This window comes from Acytostelium subglobosum, assembly GCF_000787575.1.
Source record: "Acytostelium subglobosum LB1 DNA, scaffold: scaffold8, whole genome shotgun sequence".
NCBI lineage: Eukaryota > Evosea > Eumycetozoa > Acytosteliales > Acytosteliaceae > Acytostelium > Acytostelium subglobosum.
The window spans coordinates 565329-583556 of NW_012236525.1; the positions used below are offsets into that span (position 1 = coordinate 565329).

The 18228-nt window shown below is 45.9% G+C and overlaps 5 protein-coding genes across 5 annotated transcripts; 2 read left to right on the top strand and 3 right to left on the bottom strand.

Moving 5' to 3' along the window:
* Positions 1 to 285: 285 nt before the first annotated feature.
* SAMD00019534_046200 (hypothetical protein) lies at positions 286 to 3534 on the bottom strand (the record flags this gene model as incomplete). Its single annotated transcript, XM_012900110.1, has 5 exons — positions 286 to 2015; positions 2092 to 2758; positions 2819 to 3052; positions 3128 to 3292; positions 3364 to 3534. 5 exons carry the CDS (start codon positions 3532 to 3534, stop codon positions 286 to 288), a joined length of 2967 nt encoding a protein of 988 aa, XP_012755564.1.
* A 2447-nt stretch (positions 3535 to 5981) lies between these two features.
* SAMD00019534_046210 (hypothetical protein) lies at positions 5982 to 10222 on the top strand (the record flags this gene model as incomplete). The annotated part of the gene is made up of 2 exons (XM_012900111.1): positions 5982 to 6469; positions 6553 to 10222. 2 exons carry the CDS (start codon positions 5982 to 5984, stop codon positions 10220 to 10222), a joined length of 4158 nt encoding a protein of 1385 aa, XP_012755565.1.
* Positions 10223 to 10481: 259 nt separating this feature from the next.
* On the bottom strand, positions 10482 to 11638 carry SAMD00019534_046220 (hypothetical protein; the record flags this gene model as incomplete). The annotated part of the gene is made up of 2 exons (XM_012900112.1): positions 10482 to 11422; positions 11572 to 11638. 2 exons carry the CDS (start codon positions 11636 to 11638, stop codon positions 10482 to 10484), a joined length of 1008 nt encoding a protein of 335 aa, XP_012755566.1.
* Positions 11639 to 12772: 1134 nt separating this feature from the next.
* Positions 12773 to 15933, top strand: SAMD00019534_046230 (hypothetical protein; the record flags this gene model as incomplete). The annotated part of the gene is made up of 5 exons (XM_012900113.1): positions 12773 to 12883; positions 12964 to 13438; positions 13511 to 14035; positions 14096 to 15386; positions 15456 to 15933. 5 exons carry the CDS (start codon positions 12773 to 12775, stop codon positions 15931 to 15933), a joined length of 2880 nt encoding a protein of 959 aa, XP_012755567.1.
* Positions 15934 to 16050: 117 nt separating this feature from the next.
* SAMD00019534_046240 (hypothetical protein) lies at positions 16051 to 17703 on the bottom strand (the record flags this gene model as incomplete). Its single annotated transcript, XM_012900114.1, has 2 exons — positions 16051 to 16131; positions 16195 to 17703. 2 exons carry the CDS (start codon positions 17701 to 17703, stop codon positions 16051 to 16053), a joined length of 1590 nt encoding a protein of 529 aa, XP_012755568.1.
* Positions 17704 to 18228: the final 525 nt, after the last annotated feature.

Below are 18228 nucleotides of genomic sequence, written 5' to 3' on the forward strand. Positions count from 1 at the left end.
CTAACATAGTTGATCAGACACACTCACCTTTATTCACACCTATTAATACTTGTCTGATGAAGTGACCCCCTTTCGTCTTCACCCTAACACCACCCAACCCCACTTCTGATCAAACAGACAGTCTGACTGATCCCCAATAACTTATTAAAACGACAAATTGTGATCTCACCCATCTCTCGAACTTTTTATTGTCGTTTGACCAGTAGCGAGTCACTGTGAATAATGATTGAATGATTGAACGAATAGTGATGCCTAGGGATGTCTATTAATAAACATTAATATATTTTATTTAATGTTCTTCAGATTACTCTTGCATTCCATTAGGTTCTCCACTATTCTCTTGATGGTCTCCTTCTGTGCTTTGCAATCATTCACATTACTGTACAGGTGCTCGACCAAGCCAAGTGCCTCGGTCAGTTTCTTCTTGGACATATCTATCGCTACAAGTTGTTTGGTGTTGTTGCTCATCATATTGTTGATATTATTACTGCTGCCACCACTGCTACTACTGTTGCTGCTGCTATGACTATGATTATGATGATTGGACACACCACCACTCTGTGATCGACCTGCTCTACTTATGAATCCCATCAAATTATTGGTACTACTACTGCTACTGCTGCCATAACTACTACTTGTGCCTGCGCCTCCGCCTCCACCACCAATGTTGAATGAGGGTGGGCTTGATGTGGCGGCCGGACGTGCTGATGGAGGCGAAGTTGGTGATTCAAACACAGTAGTGCTGCTCGAGTGTCTGATTGGAGTGGCTCCACCGCCTCCCTTGATCGGTGATGTGGCACCTGGTGATGTCACTCGTGGCGAGGTGATCCCGGGCGAGACCACCGATGGGGTCTCAGGTGGAGTCGGTGAAAGAGATCGCGACGAATCGGCTGGTGATCCAGACGATGGACGCTTGGGCAATGGTGGTGGTGGCTTCCTGTATGCTTCATCCGGTGATCTGTATGCTCGTAGTATCCTCAATATTTCACTGTCTGTCGCGGCCATATCCTCGCAGGTCTCATTCGATATTGTGTTGGACTGATTCTGATCGGAACCATACCGCAGTAGATGCTCAATGGTCTCCCTCTGTCGCCTTTGAATCGCAATGTGCAAGGCTGTCTCACCCTTCTTGTTGACCACATTTGGATTGGCACCATATGCCAACAACATCTTGATGTTCTCCTCCAAGTCCTTGGCGATGGCAATGTGCAGTGGCGTGTCCATCGTGTCGCCCGTCCGGCCATCAATGTCCGCACCCTTGTCCAGCAGATTACGAAGTATCCTGTTAAAGTCGTCTGTTGTCCACTTGCGCGAGCTGAAGCTGTGGATAGGCATCGCGCCATTGGTCGACTGGATGTTGACATTGACGCTGGGACACGTCAGTATCAGATCGATCATCTTTGATGTCGAGCACTGGCATGCCAGATTGAGTGGTGTCATTCCATTGCTGTTGAGTAGATTGTTCATTGACTGCTGTGAAAGGAATTGGCTGGCAAGGGCATAGGACAGGTTGGTGATGGCCACATGTAGTGCACTGTTGCCATCAGCTGTCCGTGACTCTGCCAATATATCATGACAATCATCCAATGAGTATGATTTGGATAATAACTCGTCGGCCTGTCGACATGATGCTGTGATGTAATCGTTGGATGTTGGTGCGGCTGTCTTCTTGTCGTCGAGGAATGACTTTGAATGTCTTGGATTGCCACGCTCCCTTTGGTTCATCGATGTTGAGGTTGTTTTGTTCGATTCGAATATCCTCTTGTAGTCCACCAATCGCTTCATTACAAAGTTGTTGGTTCTGAACTCCTGGAGTGATGATGCTTTGGACAATGTCTCGGCAATCTGAGTCTTTAGGTAGCTTATCACTCTTGAAAAGTCCATATACCTTGCACCGCCCTCATCCCAGACCATCGCAAACACCTCTAAAGTAATACAATATATCTCCCCAATCGAGTTCTTTCCATCAAACAATATTGGCAATATGTTAAAGTCAATTGTGTTTGAGTCCATGTCTAAGTCAAGGGATATTGATGTATGTTAGTTCCAGTCATTGAGTGTTTGGAATAGTTCCATAGTGAGGATACTTACAACTGTGAGGTGGCTTGATCAACTCTAATAACATGCTGGTGATGTGGATACCACAAGCTGCTACTGGATAATATCGATCATTGTTGGAACTTTGTAACATGCATTGATGTGAGGTCATTGTTCGAAGTGACTCGAGATGATGTGTTGAGAAGTAGACGAGATGTTTCAGACCGGCAATGCCCATTCCTCTAAAGTCGGTCGAAGGATCTTTGCCCTGGAATCCAATGGTCTTCCAATTCTCATCGACCTTTTGGAAGTCAGAGTCGGTGAACATCGAGTTCCACAGCGTCTCCAACATCTTCTCGTGTGCCGGATCGTCCTTGCTGTACTGTGTGGAGCAGTCCTTGACAAACTCCTGTAGCTTCAGATTCTGTAGTCGGTAGATCTGACGCCTGAACATCGTGTCGGACGAGGCCAGCTGTTTCTTGAGCAATGTTGACAGATTGCGCTGTTCCATCTGATCCAATGTGGCACTACTACTTTCCGAGTTGGCAATCAGATTGTTTATCAACCACAATGAATATGTTTGAGTGTTTACATCCGAACTACCTAGATTGGCTATTATCCTTCCATATATACTCTCTTGGCTAATTTCCAAAGATGATGTCGTCGCTGCAATAGTATTAACCAACATCTTATATCCATCAGATGAGCCTGTGAGTGTGATCTAATTGTGGTTGTGAGTGGGTGATCAATCAATCAATTAATCTGGAAATTAATAACTTACTGCAATCTTTAAAGATGGATTACTGATATTGATTGAATGATGATCGAGTTGTGAGACAATCTTTTGGATTGTACCTGAGGTGAACATGTTGATATTGAAGAATGCACTATGTATGATCAATTCAAATGCTGACAAAGCCAATGATAATGTATTTCCACTTGTCTCCATTATTATACTCTGTAGCAATATGATACCATCCTTCTTTATAAACTCTGGTATAAAGTTGGATTGTTGCTATATTATATAAAAATATTAGTTAGTTGATCCAAAGTAGTCGGTGACCATTCAATCTTTCAATCAACAACATACATATACTTGTAAATGTGTCTTTAGATCGAATAATCCTTTCTTGATTGTTGGTTCATGGTTCAATGCTTCGACAACAGTGTCCACTTGATACTCTGGAGCCAATATCAGCTCAATCCTTTGATTATCATGTATCAATCTATTCTGTGTATCGCTAAGACTTAATAACTATTGATATTGATGAATGATTGATCAGTATTAATTGATTGGGAATATTGGAAAATGATCTGGAAACATACATCATCAGTTAGACACACTTTCATATCCTTGACAAACAGGGCATATTTGTCTGGACTGTCATCTATCTTTAACATCTGACATATGACATCGAGTTGTGTTCGCAACTTTACACCCTGTAGCAAGGAGTACTCTATCGATGACTCATTGTTCCACCTGATGTTGACCTTCATATCTATATCTCTCTATCTCTCTCTGTCTTTCCTTATTTTTAAAAGTATCACGTGATTGGTAAATGTCACGTGATAGGCTGTCACGTGATAGGTCAAAGTCACGTGATTCGAATATTATTAATCCTGAGTAAAGTCCTATATCGGAAAGGTACTTGTGTTGAGTTGGTTGGTGATGGTGAGGAGGAAGTGGAAGTGGAAGTGGAAGAGGAGGAGGAAGAAGGAATGAGGAGAATGGGATTTAGGAAATGGGAAATGGGTACGTTATGGATGGAAGAGTGACCAAATTATCTGTAACTGCCCTCCCTAAGTGTGGACATTAAAATTTAAACAAAAGGTCACCTATCATATCATCCATCCATCAATCAAACCAACTGCAACTGCAATCATTACTACTTTTAACTTTAATAGCGCAGGCATCAGCAACATCAGCATCATCAGCAATAGCAACAACAACAACAACAAAAGTAATTGATCAAACAGGACAGGCTGATGTAGGTGTATCGATGGAGTCAATCAATCATATAACCATTATTATTTCCAGTCAGGTTGGTGGTGGCAACAACATCAATAACAACAACAACAACAACAACAGCGCATTATACAAGGTACTAAACTTTACTTACTTACCCATCATGGTATGGTATAGAATTAATACTCTCAGTCCATCCAGCCAGTCTGGCTGTTGGTTGTGGTGTGTTGAGTTGAGATGTTGTTCGGTTGGACCCCTCCCCTTCTCCATCACCAGGGTCACATGATCATTGGGTTGGACTAGACTACTTTGAGTGGAGAGAGCAGGAGTGGGGAGTGGTAGTGAGTGGGTGGTAGTGAGTGAGCGTGTGAGTGTATGTGTGATGTTGATGGTTGAGTGAGCGAATGAGATGATGTGTATGTGGACCTCACCACACAAGGAGTGAGCTTCTTTGGGTAAGCGCCAAACCTACCTCAAATCATAATGAGCTAGGGAAAGTGTAAGAGATAGAGTGAGTCAGTTAGACATGTATTGCATCATGATACAACATGAGTGAGTAGTGCTCTCATCCCATCCATCCATTCATCTATCATCCAAACAAGTCAAGTCCTCTTTCTCCTCCAATGGGATTAGATAGCTTAGATATGGTCTATGTTGTTGTTGTTGTGATGTTTGGTAGAGTAGTAATACTCCGGTCACGTGGGGATCTGAATCGTCGATACCTGGGTTTGGTAGTGGGGGGATGCATTGAACCAAAGTTGGTGTTGGGCATTGATTAGTCCCCGGTCGGGGACCTCTTTTGATCAGATCCATCTTCGTGTAAGTCCACCTGTTGTAACATATCCCATCAAGTTGATGGGTGACTTTGATTAAATAAAGATTTGATGTTATTGTTGATGTTGATGTACATTTACTAATCAGCTGATCAATCAATCTACAAACAAGTCCCACCAATCAATCATTCTCCAACCTTCTTTTTTTTTTTGAACAAAGAAGGTAACATCACATCTTTCGCAATTACAACATCAACAACAAAAACAAGTATTAATTAATTATAATTTTTTTGATCTATTTTTGGACACACACAACCAAAGAGGCTTGGTCAATCAACTACAACAAAAATAGAACACTTACAGACCATTTCCCTTTGCCTCGGCAAATACATCTATAACATCACATACAAATAATAATCATACATCATCAAAATCATCAAGACCTTTCATATTATTATTGATTGAGCAAGACGAACAGACAAACACAGAGATATTCACAAACACACACATTTTAGTAAAGTACAGTAGTTACTTTTTGTTTGTGTTCCTTCACTCATTCATTCAAAAACAACCACCATTAAGGGTCTAAAAAGCTTCAACAACACCAACAACATTAAAAAAAAAACAACACAACACACTAAAAGACAGACAAGCGAATCTACTGTCTGTCTGTCTCTCTGTCTCACACAAGTGAGTGCAAGTAAACACAACACTAAACAGACATCCAATCCACATTCAAACAAACAAACATACACACACATCTCACATTTTCAAACACACACATTACTCTCTCTCTCTCTCTTTTCTCGCACAAGATAATCTATCTTCTATCTCTATTATTTATTATATTAATACACACTCTCTCTCTATTTCACATCAATCGATAGTTGGTTTGTCAGTCAGGAGTCACAACAACAACAAGGACCCATCGTCGACAGCAACAGCAGCAACAACAGCATTAGCAGTATCAGAGGTTGTCATTCATTCATTCATTCATCTACAACATATATATATATATCAATGCTGATTAGATAAACAGTTACATTCATATATAATAACCTCAAAGAGGGCACACCAAACAAACAACGATAATAACAATAATAGTAAACAATAGCAGTAATCAATATCAATAATATATATATAGATAAAGGCCAACAGAGAGAAGGTTTATTAATAACCTACCCTTTTTGACCTCCATTGGACCAATGGAGGACCGCCAATATCTCCTATCTCATCCGTTGCCAGAGCTGGAAAGGATCGAACCAAATGTAGTGCACTGGAGCGATGCCCATCTCAATGAGTTGCGATCGATCTACAGCAACTCTGCGCAGTCCTTGGTCAAGAAGTTCGAGCAGGAGGTGGCGCGACCCGAGTGGACATATCACACCGACAAGAAGGAGATCTCGATGTGCGTGCGGCCCAGCTCCACGGCCGGCTCGCACTACTCGCTGTCCACCACCACCATCCACTGTCCACCGACCGTCTGCAACTCATACATCAACGACTGGGAGTGTCGCAATCAATACGACAAGTTCTTTGGCGATGCCGTCACCCTGCACCACTTCCTCACACACGATGCTTCATTGGCAGCCAAGTACAACATCCCCTATTCCAAGCAATATGATTGTATGCTACAAACTGTTACAACAAGCAAGAGACTATGGTTAAAGCCTCGTGAGTTCATTGTACTTTCGTAAGTATAATCGGTCATCATCTAGTTTGAGCGACGACCATACTCACTCACATCAAATTGTTCAATCAATCAAACAACCATAGACTGTCAGGTCCTCACCCTTCAAGACCAAGAGCAATGATAACAGTTGGTACAACGATTGCATTCAGTGGTGCACCACCAACCAATGAATGTATTAGAGCAACTTGCGATCTGATGGCATGGCTGTTTGAACCAATCAATGATGGACGAACATCAAAGCTGACACATATACTGAACTTTGAGTTTGGTCGCGACTCAAACTCATTGACAGAGACACTGATGATACCACTGTTTCCCAAGATGCCCGTCACCAACTGCTTCACAAAGCTTACATATATACGATCGAAGCTCAACGAGTTGTTTCGCAGCTATCCCGATCCAGACGTCGCAGTGCTGCACATCAGCAAGTCGAGTGGCAATCTTGGCGCGAGCAGCAGCAGCAGCAACAATCTTGGCATCAGTACCAATCAATTGGCACCAAGCACAAGCAGTAGCAAGAAGAATACATCACCATCAACATCGGCTGGATCACTGAGTCACAGTCACAGCTATGAAATATCATCACCAACAAACAATCATTTGTCGCCGAGTAGCAGCTCCAATCTCCTGTCGCTGGCATCGTCCACCACGTCAACGTCGTCGTCGTCGTCTGGATCGAGCCTGGCGCCGCTGCTCTCGAGCAACTCGCACTCGCCTCACTACAAGACACCCAGCTCCAAGAAGAAGCACTACATTCTCACCAACAATTTCACAATGCATCCAAACGATTGGGCGCAATCGATACTAAACTACGAGAAGGAAAGTCTGTGGATGCCCGTCATCATTGGAAACAACAAGAACCTGGACAGGAGCGTGACCGTGCTGTACAAGCGCGTCAAGGGCACGCGTTCGGGCAAGAAGGTGCGCAAGCTCATGATCAAGACCATGTTCGAGGTGCCCCATCCCGTCGAGCGCATGAACGAGCTGATGCTGGAGAAGGATCTCACTCACTTCCACTGGGACCCCTTTGCGCACACGATCAAGGTGGCTGACAAAGGCGCCATCGTCAGTGGCGGCGGACACACCGTCACCAAGAAGCTGCGACTCAACCACCACATCCCCAGCTACAAGGTGCAATGTCTGCACTATCATGGCTACGTGGGCAACCGATCATACTCAATCGAGGAGCGAGACAATGGCGACGTTGTACTACTCACGATGAGCAAGTCGCCCTCGGACCCAAAGGCCGAGCGAACACTGGTCGAGTGGTACTTCTTCATTTTTAGCGAGAACTGGGTCGACAAGGTCGAGCCATCCGCCGACTTCTTTGTCACACAAGTTCAAAGATCAATCGGTTCCTTCTATGGTGCATCCTCCAACTCAACAGGTGGTGTGAGCAGCAGTGGTAGCAGTAGTAGCAGCAATAGTATCATCAAGTCTCAACACAACAATCATATCAGCAACAACAACAATAACAATAACCTACGCAACAACAATAGTAACAACAGCAACAACAATAACCTCCGCAATCACACATCAGATACGATGAAGATAATAGATATCTTTATAGACGTTGTCAATATTATATATCCAAAGTTCTCGACTGAACAAACGATCGATGTTCTCAAGTTGCTGACGATCGAGACGTCTCAGCAACAGATCAAACTGGCACCAATTGTCAACAACACCACGCCAACTGCCACCAACTCCACATCCACATCCCCAACATCCACTTTCACATCAACAACTACGACCACCACCAACAACAAGCGCGAGCTGCAACACGATGACGAGATCACCGACTCGTACTCGATGGGCAGCGACGACAACTACGACTCGAGCGTGTCTGTACAGAGAAGCAAGCGGTCCAAGGAGCACCACTACCACAACCATCATCTGGCCACAAGCATCGACATGCACCTCGACTCGTCCTCCACGTTTTCCTCTTCCTCTTACTCCTCGACGATGCACAACAGCATCGATATCCTACTGCCTCATTTCATCCCAACTACCAACAAACCGATCTTTTCCAACAATTTTCAAAGTACCTTGGCTGCTCCGCCAGCAGTCACGCCTTCCACTCCACCAACCAGCAGCGCCGGAAGCAGCACCAGCACTATCTCACCACCCCAGCCCCTGCCCACTTCTCCAATGCAATCAGACTTTCCATCAGCAGCAGCGGCGACACAGACCAAGAGCAGCATGCACTCGATCCTGCTCATGCCTGGCGAGATACTCAATCACATCTTTTCCTACTTTGGCGACGAGGACCTTTGTCGATGCTCGCGCACATGTCATGTATTCAAACGTATATCAGAGGGCGACGCGCTATGGTACTGCCAATATGTGCGTAGATTTGGCAAGTGCTGCTTCAAAAAGAACCCTCTCGACACACTTCTGCCGCCCAACCCAGCCATGTGGGACATCTATCGCAAGACGACCTTCCCGAGCGAGGTGCTCGAGCCGCCCTTCAAAGACCCGCGCCTCATCTATTTCCTTTCCAAGGAGACACAGTACGAGTCGATCGAGCAGAGCTGGAAGAAGAAGTTCTTCTACAAGATCAGGATGGAGGCGCTGTGGTGCCTGTGCACGGGAGAGCAGCCTCTGAACACTGGAGGTGACTTTGCCCCGTCGTCTGAAGACGAAGCCTTCACGCTCATGTCCATTTGCAGCTACAAGATCTCCCCGTCGCTCTATGCCATCATCCCCAACTCCAAGGACGAGTCGATCTCAGCCATACTGCTCAATCACAACAATGCCTTCTTTGCCACCAACACTGGCGACTACTACAAGGTCAACCTGCTCGAGGTGATGGAGAACTATGACAACCTTTTCACAAAGCTCGACGTTCGCGGCGTCATCAAGTCGCAGCCGGCTGCGCTGTCGCCCCCGCTCTCTCTGGATGCATCGATCGACAGCAACACTGACACGGCAATGACCTCGACCGTGTCGAGTCACGACACATCCGATGACGACAGCAACTCTGCCGACAACAACACGCCTCACACAGTTGCAATGTGGCTGAACCAGCAGAACGACCTGCACTCAGTCATGTCAAATAGGGTCCTGTACAGCTACAATCTCGACACAAGCCTGGACAAGGGCTCGGTCACTCTTGGAAACTCAAGGGTGCCGTCCACGTGGGACATCACTGGCGCGTGGCAGAACTATCAAGGCGACCACCTGGCCGTCCACTACAACAGCCACTCGGACGACTCGATCAACGACGACTTTGACACCATCCTCGACATTTTCAACGTGGAGACGGGCCGCTTGGTCACAACACTGGACAAGCGCGAGCAGATCACATGCGCCAGCTACAACTGCAATAGAGTGGCCGTCGGTGGCCAGTCCGGCCCCATCGATCTCTTTGACTGCTACACGGGCAACTCTGTCATCTCCCTGTTGGGCCACAACGACCATGTGCTCGCCTGTCGACTGCTTGACGACGAGAACTGCGTCGTCAGTGCTGGTGTCGACAATACGGTCAAGTTCTACGACGAACGTGCTGGTCCCTACTACCTGAAGCGTCTGCAGTCCCAGTATCCTGTCAAGACATTCGATGTGACGCCCACGCGATTGATCTGTGCCACATCGACCAAGATCTCTTACTGGGATCCGAGAAACCTACAGAGACCTATCGGCGAGCTCTGGAGTCCACTGACAACGGACGTTGTAAATATCCAGCTGTCTCAATTCAATGTGATGGTACTCTATTCGAATGGAATATCACATTGTTGGGACTTCCGATAAGTCATCCTCTCCTTCTTCTCCTCATCCTTCTTCATCCTCCTCCCCTTCCTCCTCTTCCTCCCTTTCCTCAAACAATATATTACATTAAAGTACATTGTAACTAGTTACAACCATCCATGTTTGGACATGGATGGATAACAAACCAAACTCAACTAAAGTGTGATCAATCTTGGAACATGGGATGAAAATATATTCGTAAATAAATAAATAACTTAATTTATTTATTAATAATAATTATAATAACAACAGGTCAATCGGTTTAGATCTGGGTGGCGGTAACAAAGGTGTTGAGGCCACAGAGACCCTTTCCACGGATGATACGCATATATCCAGACTCACCCCAGTCAGCACCCCAGGAGTTCTTGACAATCCAGTATGGCTCATTGTTGGTTGTGTCAACACCGAATCCAGTGATGAGGATGCCGTGGTCGAGGACGGAACCGCACTCCTTGAAGTCAAACACACCACCGCTGTAGTATTGCCAGGTGAGGGCGTCGGCGGCGATGGCCAATGGGCCGTTGGCATACAGGTACGAGGCCATGGTGGTCTCGTTGGACGAGACGTAGGTCCATGAGCTGATCTTGGCGCCAATGTTGGAGGCGTCAAAGTTGCAGGTGGTGCCAGTGACACCGGTGTATGGGTAGCTCTCCTCGGTGTCGATGCCACCGTTCTTGAGGATGTACTCGTAGGCGTTTGGCTGGAGACCTCCGTTGCAGCCCTGGTCGCAGACGTGGTCGCCGAGGTACTGCATGCACTCGTGGTCACAGTCGACGAGGTTCTGCTCAGAGAGTCCGGTGAGGTTGTTACCGGCGAGGAACCAGGCGCCCTCAATGTTGCCGGTGGCAGAGAATGACCAGCAGGAACCGCATTGGCCTTGGTTCTTGACGGGGGTGACGGCGCCGAGGGTGGCCCAGTCGTAGTTGGTTGGCATGGCGTCGACGTGGACGTCGGCGGCAACTGGGGCGTTCATATCGCGCTCAGCAACAACGCTGTTCAAGTAGTACTTCTTGAACTCGTCGACGGTCAGATCGGCAAAAGCGTTCACGTCAAAAGTGGCGGTGGACTTTTGCGCCTTGGACTTCAAGTTCATGTTTCTAATCACCTTCAAGTTGTTCTTAAACACGCCGAAACGGTAAGTGAACTCCTCATTGGTGTATTGCTTGTTGTACTTTGTTTGGAAAGCACGGAATTGGCTTTGCTCTGTGAGGAGGGAGTTGATCAAAGGGGAGGGGATTGGAGGGGAGGAGGGGAAGTAGGAGAGGAGGGAAGGGAGGAAGGGAGGATCATAAGGGAAGTGAAAAGTTAGGATCATTCATTCGATCAATCAATTAATGAATCTCAAAACATACCAGTGGAGATGGACTTGGCAGCAACCAAGGCGACGCACAAGAGTGCAAATGCAACGATGTACTTCATTGTTATATGTATATGAATGAATGAATGTGTATCTGTAGTTGTGAAGTAAGTAAGTAGAAATGAAATTGAATGTAAAACAAGTAAGTCAGGATGGAGAGGCATGGAGTACTCTTTGCATCTTGTTGGTCTTTTGAATGGAATCATCCAAATCCAACACACACAAGTAATCAAGAAAATGAAAAAAAAAAGAATCTGCCTTCCCGTTTTCCTTTGTACTCCTGTTGTTTGATCAAACCCCATGCATTGTGGGTGTGGTGGGTACTACGCAATCGTGTGTGTTTGGGTGTCCTGCTGACAACCTTCTCTCTTACTTTCGAGTCACGCAACCCTCAAAGATCTTTGTAGGTTCATCATCGGGCTTGTGAATTCATAATATCACCCTCAAGGGGCGCCAACATTCGTCATTCATGGGTATCATTCTGAATAGTTGAAGCTCTATTCTCTGTCACCGTTGTGTTTTGTGTTTGTCAGTAGATCATATTTGTTCCAACAACATTGGTTATTATAATTATTATTGTTGTGATAAACAAACACATATTAAGGATTCTTTTTATTCATATATATATAACCATGTTGCATATATATATTATAAGTGTAATAGCGTGATTATCTTTGTTTTGATTGATAGTAATGGAGGTCACACTTTGTTTGGGAAAAGGAAGAAGGAGCTCGGAGCCAGACAGACGACAGCTTTCATTCAATGAATAGCTTTGCATATCCATAGGACCCACACATCCACATCGACAGGGGTTGTCCTGATGTGTGAGTGGAGTGAATTTTAATTTAATTTAAAATGATTTGTCTGTGTGAGGAGTGAAAGAAAGAGAGAGAATCAGAGTGATCGATTGTTTGTTTGTAGGTGTGTTTGGTGGATAGTGGTGAGTTTAGTGTGTGAGTTTAGTGAGTTTGTTTGTTTGAATCTTTCTTTCTTTATTTCTTTGTGTTAGAGTCAGTCAGTCAGTCAATCAGTCCAATCAAACATATTTATTAGATATATATATATATATAGCTTATACTCATTGAGTATCAAGAAATACCAAGGTTCATTTGACAACAACAACATCATCATCAGCCAAAGCAGAAGCAGTAGCGACTCGTACAACAACCAACTACCTACTCTAGCAACAACAAACAATGTCGTCCATTCGTGTGGTCTGTAGGTTCAGACCGCAGAATAAGATTGAGTTGGCACAAGGTGGATGCTCAATCATCGACGTTAGCGATAATCAAACAGTCAATATCAAAGTATGTCGTCTGTCTTTGATCGTGGACTGGGAATAGGATATGAGATTGCGAGTGGATGTACTAACAATCATGCTCCAAAGGGAAGTGAATCGAATCATACATTTACATTTGATAGGATATATGATGAACGCAACTCACAGAAGGATGTATATGATGATGCTGCCAAGCCAGTGATCGAGGATATCATGTTGGGTTACAACGGTACCATCTTTGTATATGGTCAGACATCATCTGGAAAGACACATACAATGCAGGGACCATCAATCGACGATGCAGAACTAAAGGGTGTGATACCGCGAATGATAAACACAGTGTTTGAGTGCATTAACAAGGCCGATCAGAATGTGGAGTTCATCGTCAAGGCATCCTATATAGAGATTTACATGGAGAAGATCCGTGATCTACTCGACGTCAGGAAGGACAACCTCAGAGTGCGTGAGGAGAAGGGCAAAGGTGTCTGGGTCGAGGGCACCACCGAGGTCTACATCTACCGCGAGGAGGACATCCTCGAGGTCATGCGAACAGGTCAAGCCAATCGTGCCATTGCAGAGACAAGTAAGTGGACCAACTTTGATTGATTGATTGATTGATTGGACACGAACTGACACACATATTCATCACAATCAGAGATGAACGCCGAGTCGTCAAGAAGTCACAGCATATTCATCTTGTCGATACAACAGAAGAACTTGAAGGAGGGATCTAATAAGCATGGCAAGTTGTACTTGGTGGATCTGGCAGGCTCTGAGAAGGTGGCAAAGACAGGCGCACAGGGCTTGACATTGGACGAAGCCAAGATGATCAACAAGTCATTGTCATCACTGGGCAATGTGATCAACTCCCTCACAGATGGCAAGTCGGCACACATACCTTACAGAGACTCAAAGCTCACAAGAGTGTTGCAAGAGTCACTTGGAGGTAACTCGCGTACTACACTCATAATCAACTGTTCGCCAAGTAGCTACAATGAGGTCGAGACCGTATCAACACTGCGCTTTGGTAATCGTGCCAAGAACATCAAGAACAAGGCCAAGATCAACCAGGAGCGTAGTGCTGCCGAGCTCAAGATCCTGCTCGCCAAGGCCGAGAAAGAGATTGAGAGTCTAAAGGAGTACACCAAGGAGCTAGAGTCGCTGACAGGCGTGCCATCGAGTAAGTCAATCCTTGTCACTAGCTCATTCACACACCCACTCACCAATCAATCAATCATAGAGTTTGGTAACAATAACGATAGCAATACATCAGCTGATATGCAACAGCTAAAGGAGAAGTGTATATCATTGGAGAAGTTGTTGTTCCAGAAGGAGGAGGAGAGGAAGGAACTGTTGGACCAGATGGACTCTAGCTTGATCCAACTGCACGACAAGGAGCAAGAGTTGGAGGTACAGGCACACCTTTACATAGCAATGCAGCATGAGACAACCAAGCTCTCATCGATCAGTCAGGAGAACGAAACATTGACGTCACAGGTGACAGAGTTGAAGCTGTCATTAGAGAAGAAGAAGTACGAGGCCATGGAACAGTCCCTTTTAATCGAGGAGCTGAATGGAGAGATCGCCATACTCAAGAGTGACGCGCCCAAGACTGTGTCGGCAAAGGGCAGTGGTGTCACATCGCCGATTGGTATTGCAGGCAAGCCTACCATAGCCATCGAGATTGACCCAGCCTCATCCTACAACAAGGAGTGGGCAGAGAAGGAGGAGCAGCTCAAGCTGCTACAACGAACCCCGTCCAAGCCCAAGCACATGTCACTGTCCTTGTCGCCCCTGGAGGTGGAGAACAACGAGCTGAAGAACAAGCTGGTCTCACTGGAGCTCATCATCGAGGAGATGAAGATGTCCAACAACAACAACAAGGAGGATCATGATCAAGATCCCTCGGTGGCTGATGATGATGATGACGAGACAGCCAGCAGCATGGATGAGAAGAGCGAGGACTTGCTTCAGGCACTGGAGGAGGGACCATCAGAGATGATCCTTCAGGCCGAGCAGCTGAAGAAGCTGCTGAACGAGAACAGCGACCAGAAGAACTCATTGGACCAGGTGCGTGCAGAGAACAAGCGATTGTTGGCCAAGCTGAGCAGCACAGAGGAGGAGATGCGACTGAGGATGGAGGAGGAGCTCAACATGCTTCGCGAGCAGACCAACGAGAAGCTGCAGGAGTTCTACTCGCTCAAGGAGCATCTGTTGCGCGACCTCGAGAACAGATGTCAAAAGGTCATTGACCTGGAGTTGATGCTGGACGAATCGCAGGACAAGAACGTGCAGTTGGTCGAGCGTCTGAAGCGCACAGGTGGCAAGTCAAGCGACCAGGAGCTATCATTCATCCAGATGAAGCTCGACGAGATGACCTCCAAGAAGCATCAACTATCGATGGACAACAACAAACTAAAGTTGGAGATTCAGCGCAGTACCAAACAGTTGGCCTTCAAGAACGAACATATATCCAACCTCGAGGTTGCCATCAAGGAGTCGCAGGACAGGCAGAACAAATTGAATCAAACGTATATATCGTGGAGGAGGAGGATGCGCAGAGGATGATGCACTTACTAACTTGATCCATAATACTCTAGTTTGGAGTCTACAAAGGGGGAGCTGATCAAGTACAAGTCAGGAAGCGAGCCTTTGGCACAACAGGACACTGCCGCGAGGATTGTTAGACCACTGAGGGGAGGTGGAGGCGGTGCAGGAGGCGGCGCAGCAGCACCTACACAGCATGGATCAGAGGGAGCGACACCCAACATTAGCGTCAGCTCCAGCTCACCAAAGTTATCAACCAGTTCACCGCAGACACCTAATGGTGCCTCGGCGGCCAGCACCACCACTCCCGCCGCCACCAATGGAAAGCTGACGAGTGAGGGCAGCTCATCATTCCTCTTGAACCTGTTTAAGAAGAAACCAACATCACCCACACAGTCCAGTCCTAATCTGACGGCGACCCCAACTGCCGTGCCGATCCCAATCTCACTCAGCAGCAGCAGTCCACTGCCATCTGCCAACAGCTCTCCTAGTCTTTCCTCGTCGTCCATTTCACCACCACCACCGTCTTGATCCTCGATCGATCAGAGATCATAAGAGTGTAATAACATTATCAACATCAGCTGCTGCATCATTCAGTGCAGTCCAGTACATTATTATTATTTACAACAACTATTACTTCTTAGACTACTACTCATGGAACTTCATGTTCATGGCTGTGAAGGAGGAAGGAGTATTTGGGGAGCACATCATTGAGTCTGCCTTTTGTGTCTGTGAGTCATGTACATGAAGTTGTTAGTTGATGCATCCAATACAAACAAGGAATGTACTTACATTGGCGACAGTGTTTGGTCTGGCCCATATGCATATCTTCTTGTTTGTGGCGGTGACTATCCACTCCTTGGTGAGCATAATGTCGGTGACTGGATCGGGATGGACACGATGCGAGACGACTGGCAACAGGATGGGTGCATGTAGTCGTGAGGGCGCATTGACAATGAGTGGGTTTGACGCATCCATAGAGGGAGCGGGCACCGCGTTGGTGGTAGATTGATCCAAGCCATCGACTGGCTTGGACGTCTGGAGGTTTCTGGGCTTCCTCAAAGAGTCGCGGGTAAAGTCCCACAACAACAGTCTGGTGTCTTCGCCTCCAGTGACAATACGGTAGAATAATGAAGCTGCTGGCTGCTTGTTGATTGGTTGTAATAGAGGAGAGTTTGTCTGTGTCTTGAGACCCTCCTCATCCAGTATGACATCGGGATCAAAGCGTACACTGCTCACCCATGATTGATGTCCTTGTCCTCGCGCCACCAAGCAACGTTCTTCGAAAGACCATATGCTGAGAAAGTCGTCCTCGCCTCCGCTCGCCAAGTACTTTCCATCAGGGCTCCAGTCCACACAGAGGAAGCCACCAAAGTAACTCTTGAATGCCACTACCAACTGTTTGGCATCAAAGTCAAACACAGATAGTAGACCATCCAGTGCGGCCACAGCTAGATATCTTCCGTTGGGCGAGAAGGCCACACCATTGATCGACTTCTTTGAAACGAACAGCTCGCCAACAGGGTTCATTTTGCTCCTCTGTGATGCATATTCGTTGGTCATTGCGACGCCGGGCGTCATCTCGGGACGTGTAATGTCAAAGACGAGGATGGTGCCATTGGCAAAGCATGCGATGAACTGTGTGCAGCTGCCTGGTACCCATTCGACGGCTGTGACGCAGTGCGCTACAAGACGACCACCGCGGTTGAACACTATTGAGGGTGGCTCGCCCTGCTCAATGTAATGGAGCTCGCCACAGTCGGTACCAATGATCAGATGCATCTTGTGATTGGTGCTCTTGACGCGGTTGAACCTGACGCAGGTGAGGTTGCGATCGATCGAGCTGACGACCCTCTCCTCATGCTCTGTCTTATCGACGTTGACAAAGTGATACAAGAAGTAGGTGACACCAGTGATCAGAGCAAAGTATATCTCGTTGTTGCTATTATATGATGGTGGATGAATGATATTCTTTTGTTTGGCTTTGCCACTGCCACTGCCGCTGCCACCTGCAGGTGTAGTAGCACTTTGATGCGATGATACACTGTTTGAGAACATGGACAACTTAACGAATGAGCGAGTGAGCAATCGTTTAGAGTACTTCTGTGCCTGTGGTGAGATCTCCTTGATCAACTTATAGTGACCCTCTGATGTTTTGAATGAAGGTCTAATCGGTTTGATTGTTGATAGTCCTTGTAGACTTGTATTGTTGACTGAGCCACCATAGCCACCTCCATAGCCACCTCCCATTCCACCCCCAAGGCTTGAACCAGTACTATAAAAGCCTGATGAGTAGCTCATTACTAGATATCTTCTTATATATATATTTATATTATATTGATGATGATGTTTGATTGATTGAAAGAATGATAAAGTTCATTAAAGTGTGTGAGAGAGGGTCGAGGGTTTATTCAGCAAGACTCAATGATGACAGAGATAGAGGTGCAGTGTTGATGAGGTAGAAGGTTCTGAATTGTATTGGTCCTTGTGCGGCAGCTTCGGGATGTTTACAGAAGCATATGGTCCAATCTTTGGTAACCCTTCTATACTTGTTCCACAATCCATGCTCTGTTGTATAGAGGTCAAAACTCTTTACATTTGGTATTACTGGTAGTAGTTCCAATTTATAGAATGACAAAGCGAATAGATCTTTCTCTTTTACAACATCAGGACCTAATGTTAAGTATATTGAATCTAATATACAATGTAAAGGTAATGGTCCAAATTGATTATCTTTAGAGTTGATTATATTGTTAACTTTAAGATGTTTGATTGATTTGTTGTTGAGATACTTTGTTTGATTGAAATTGGCTACATGTAAAGTTG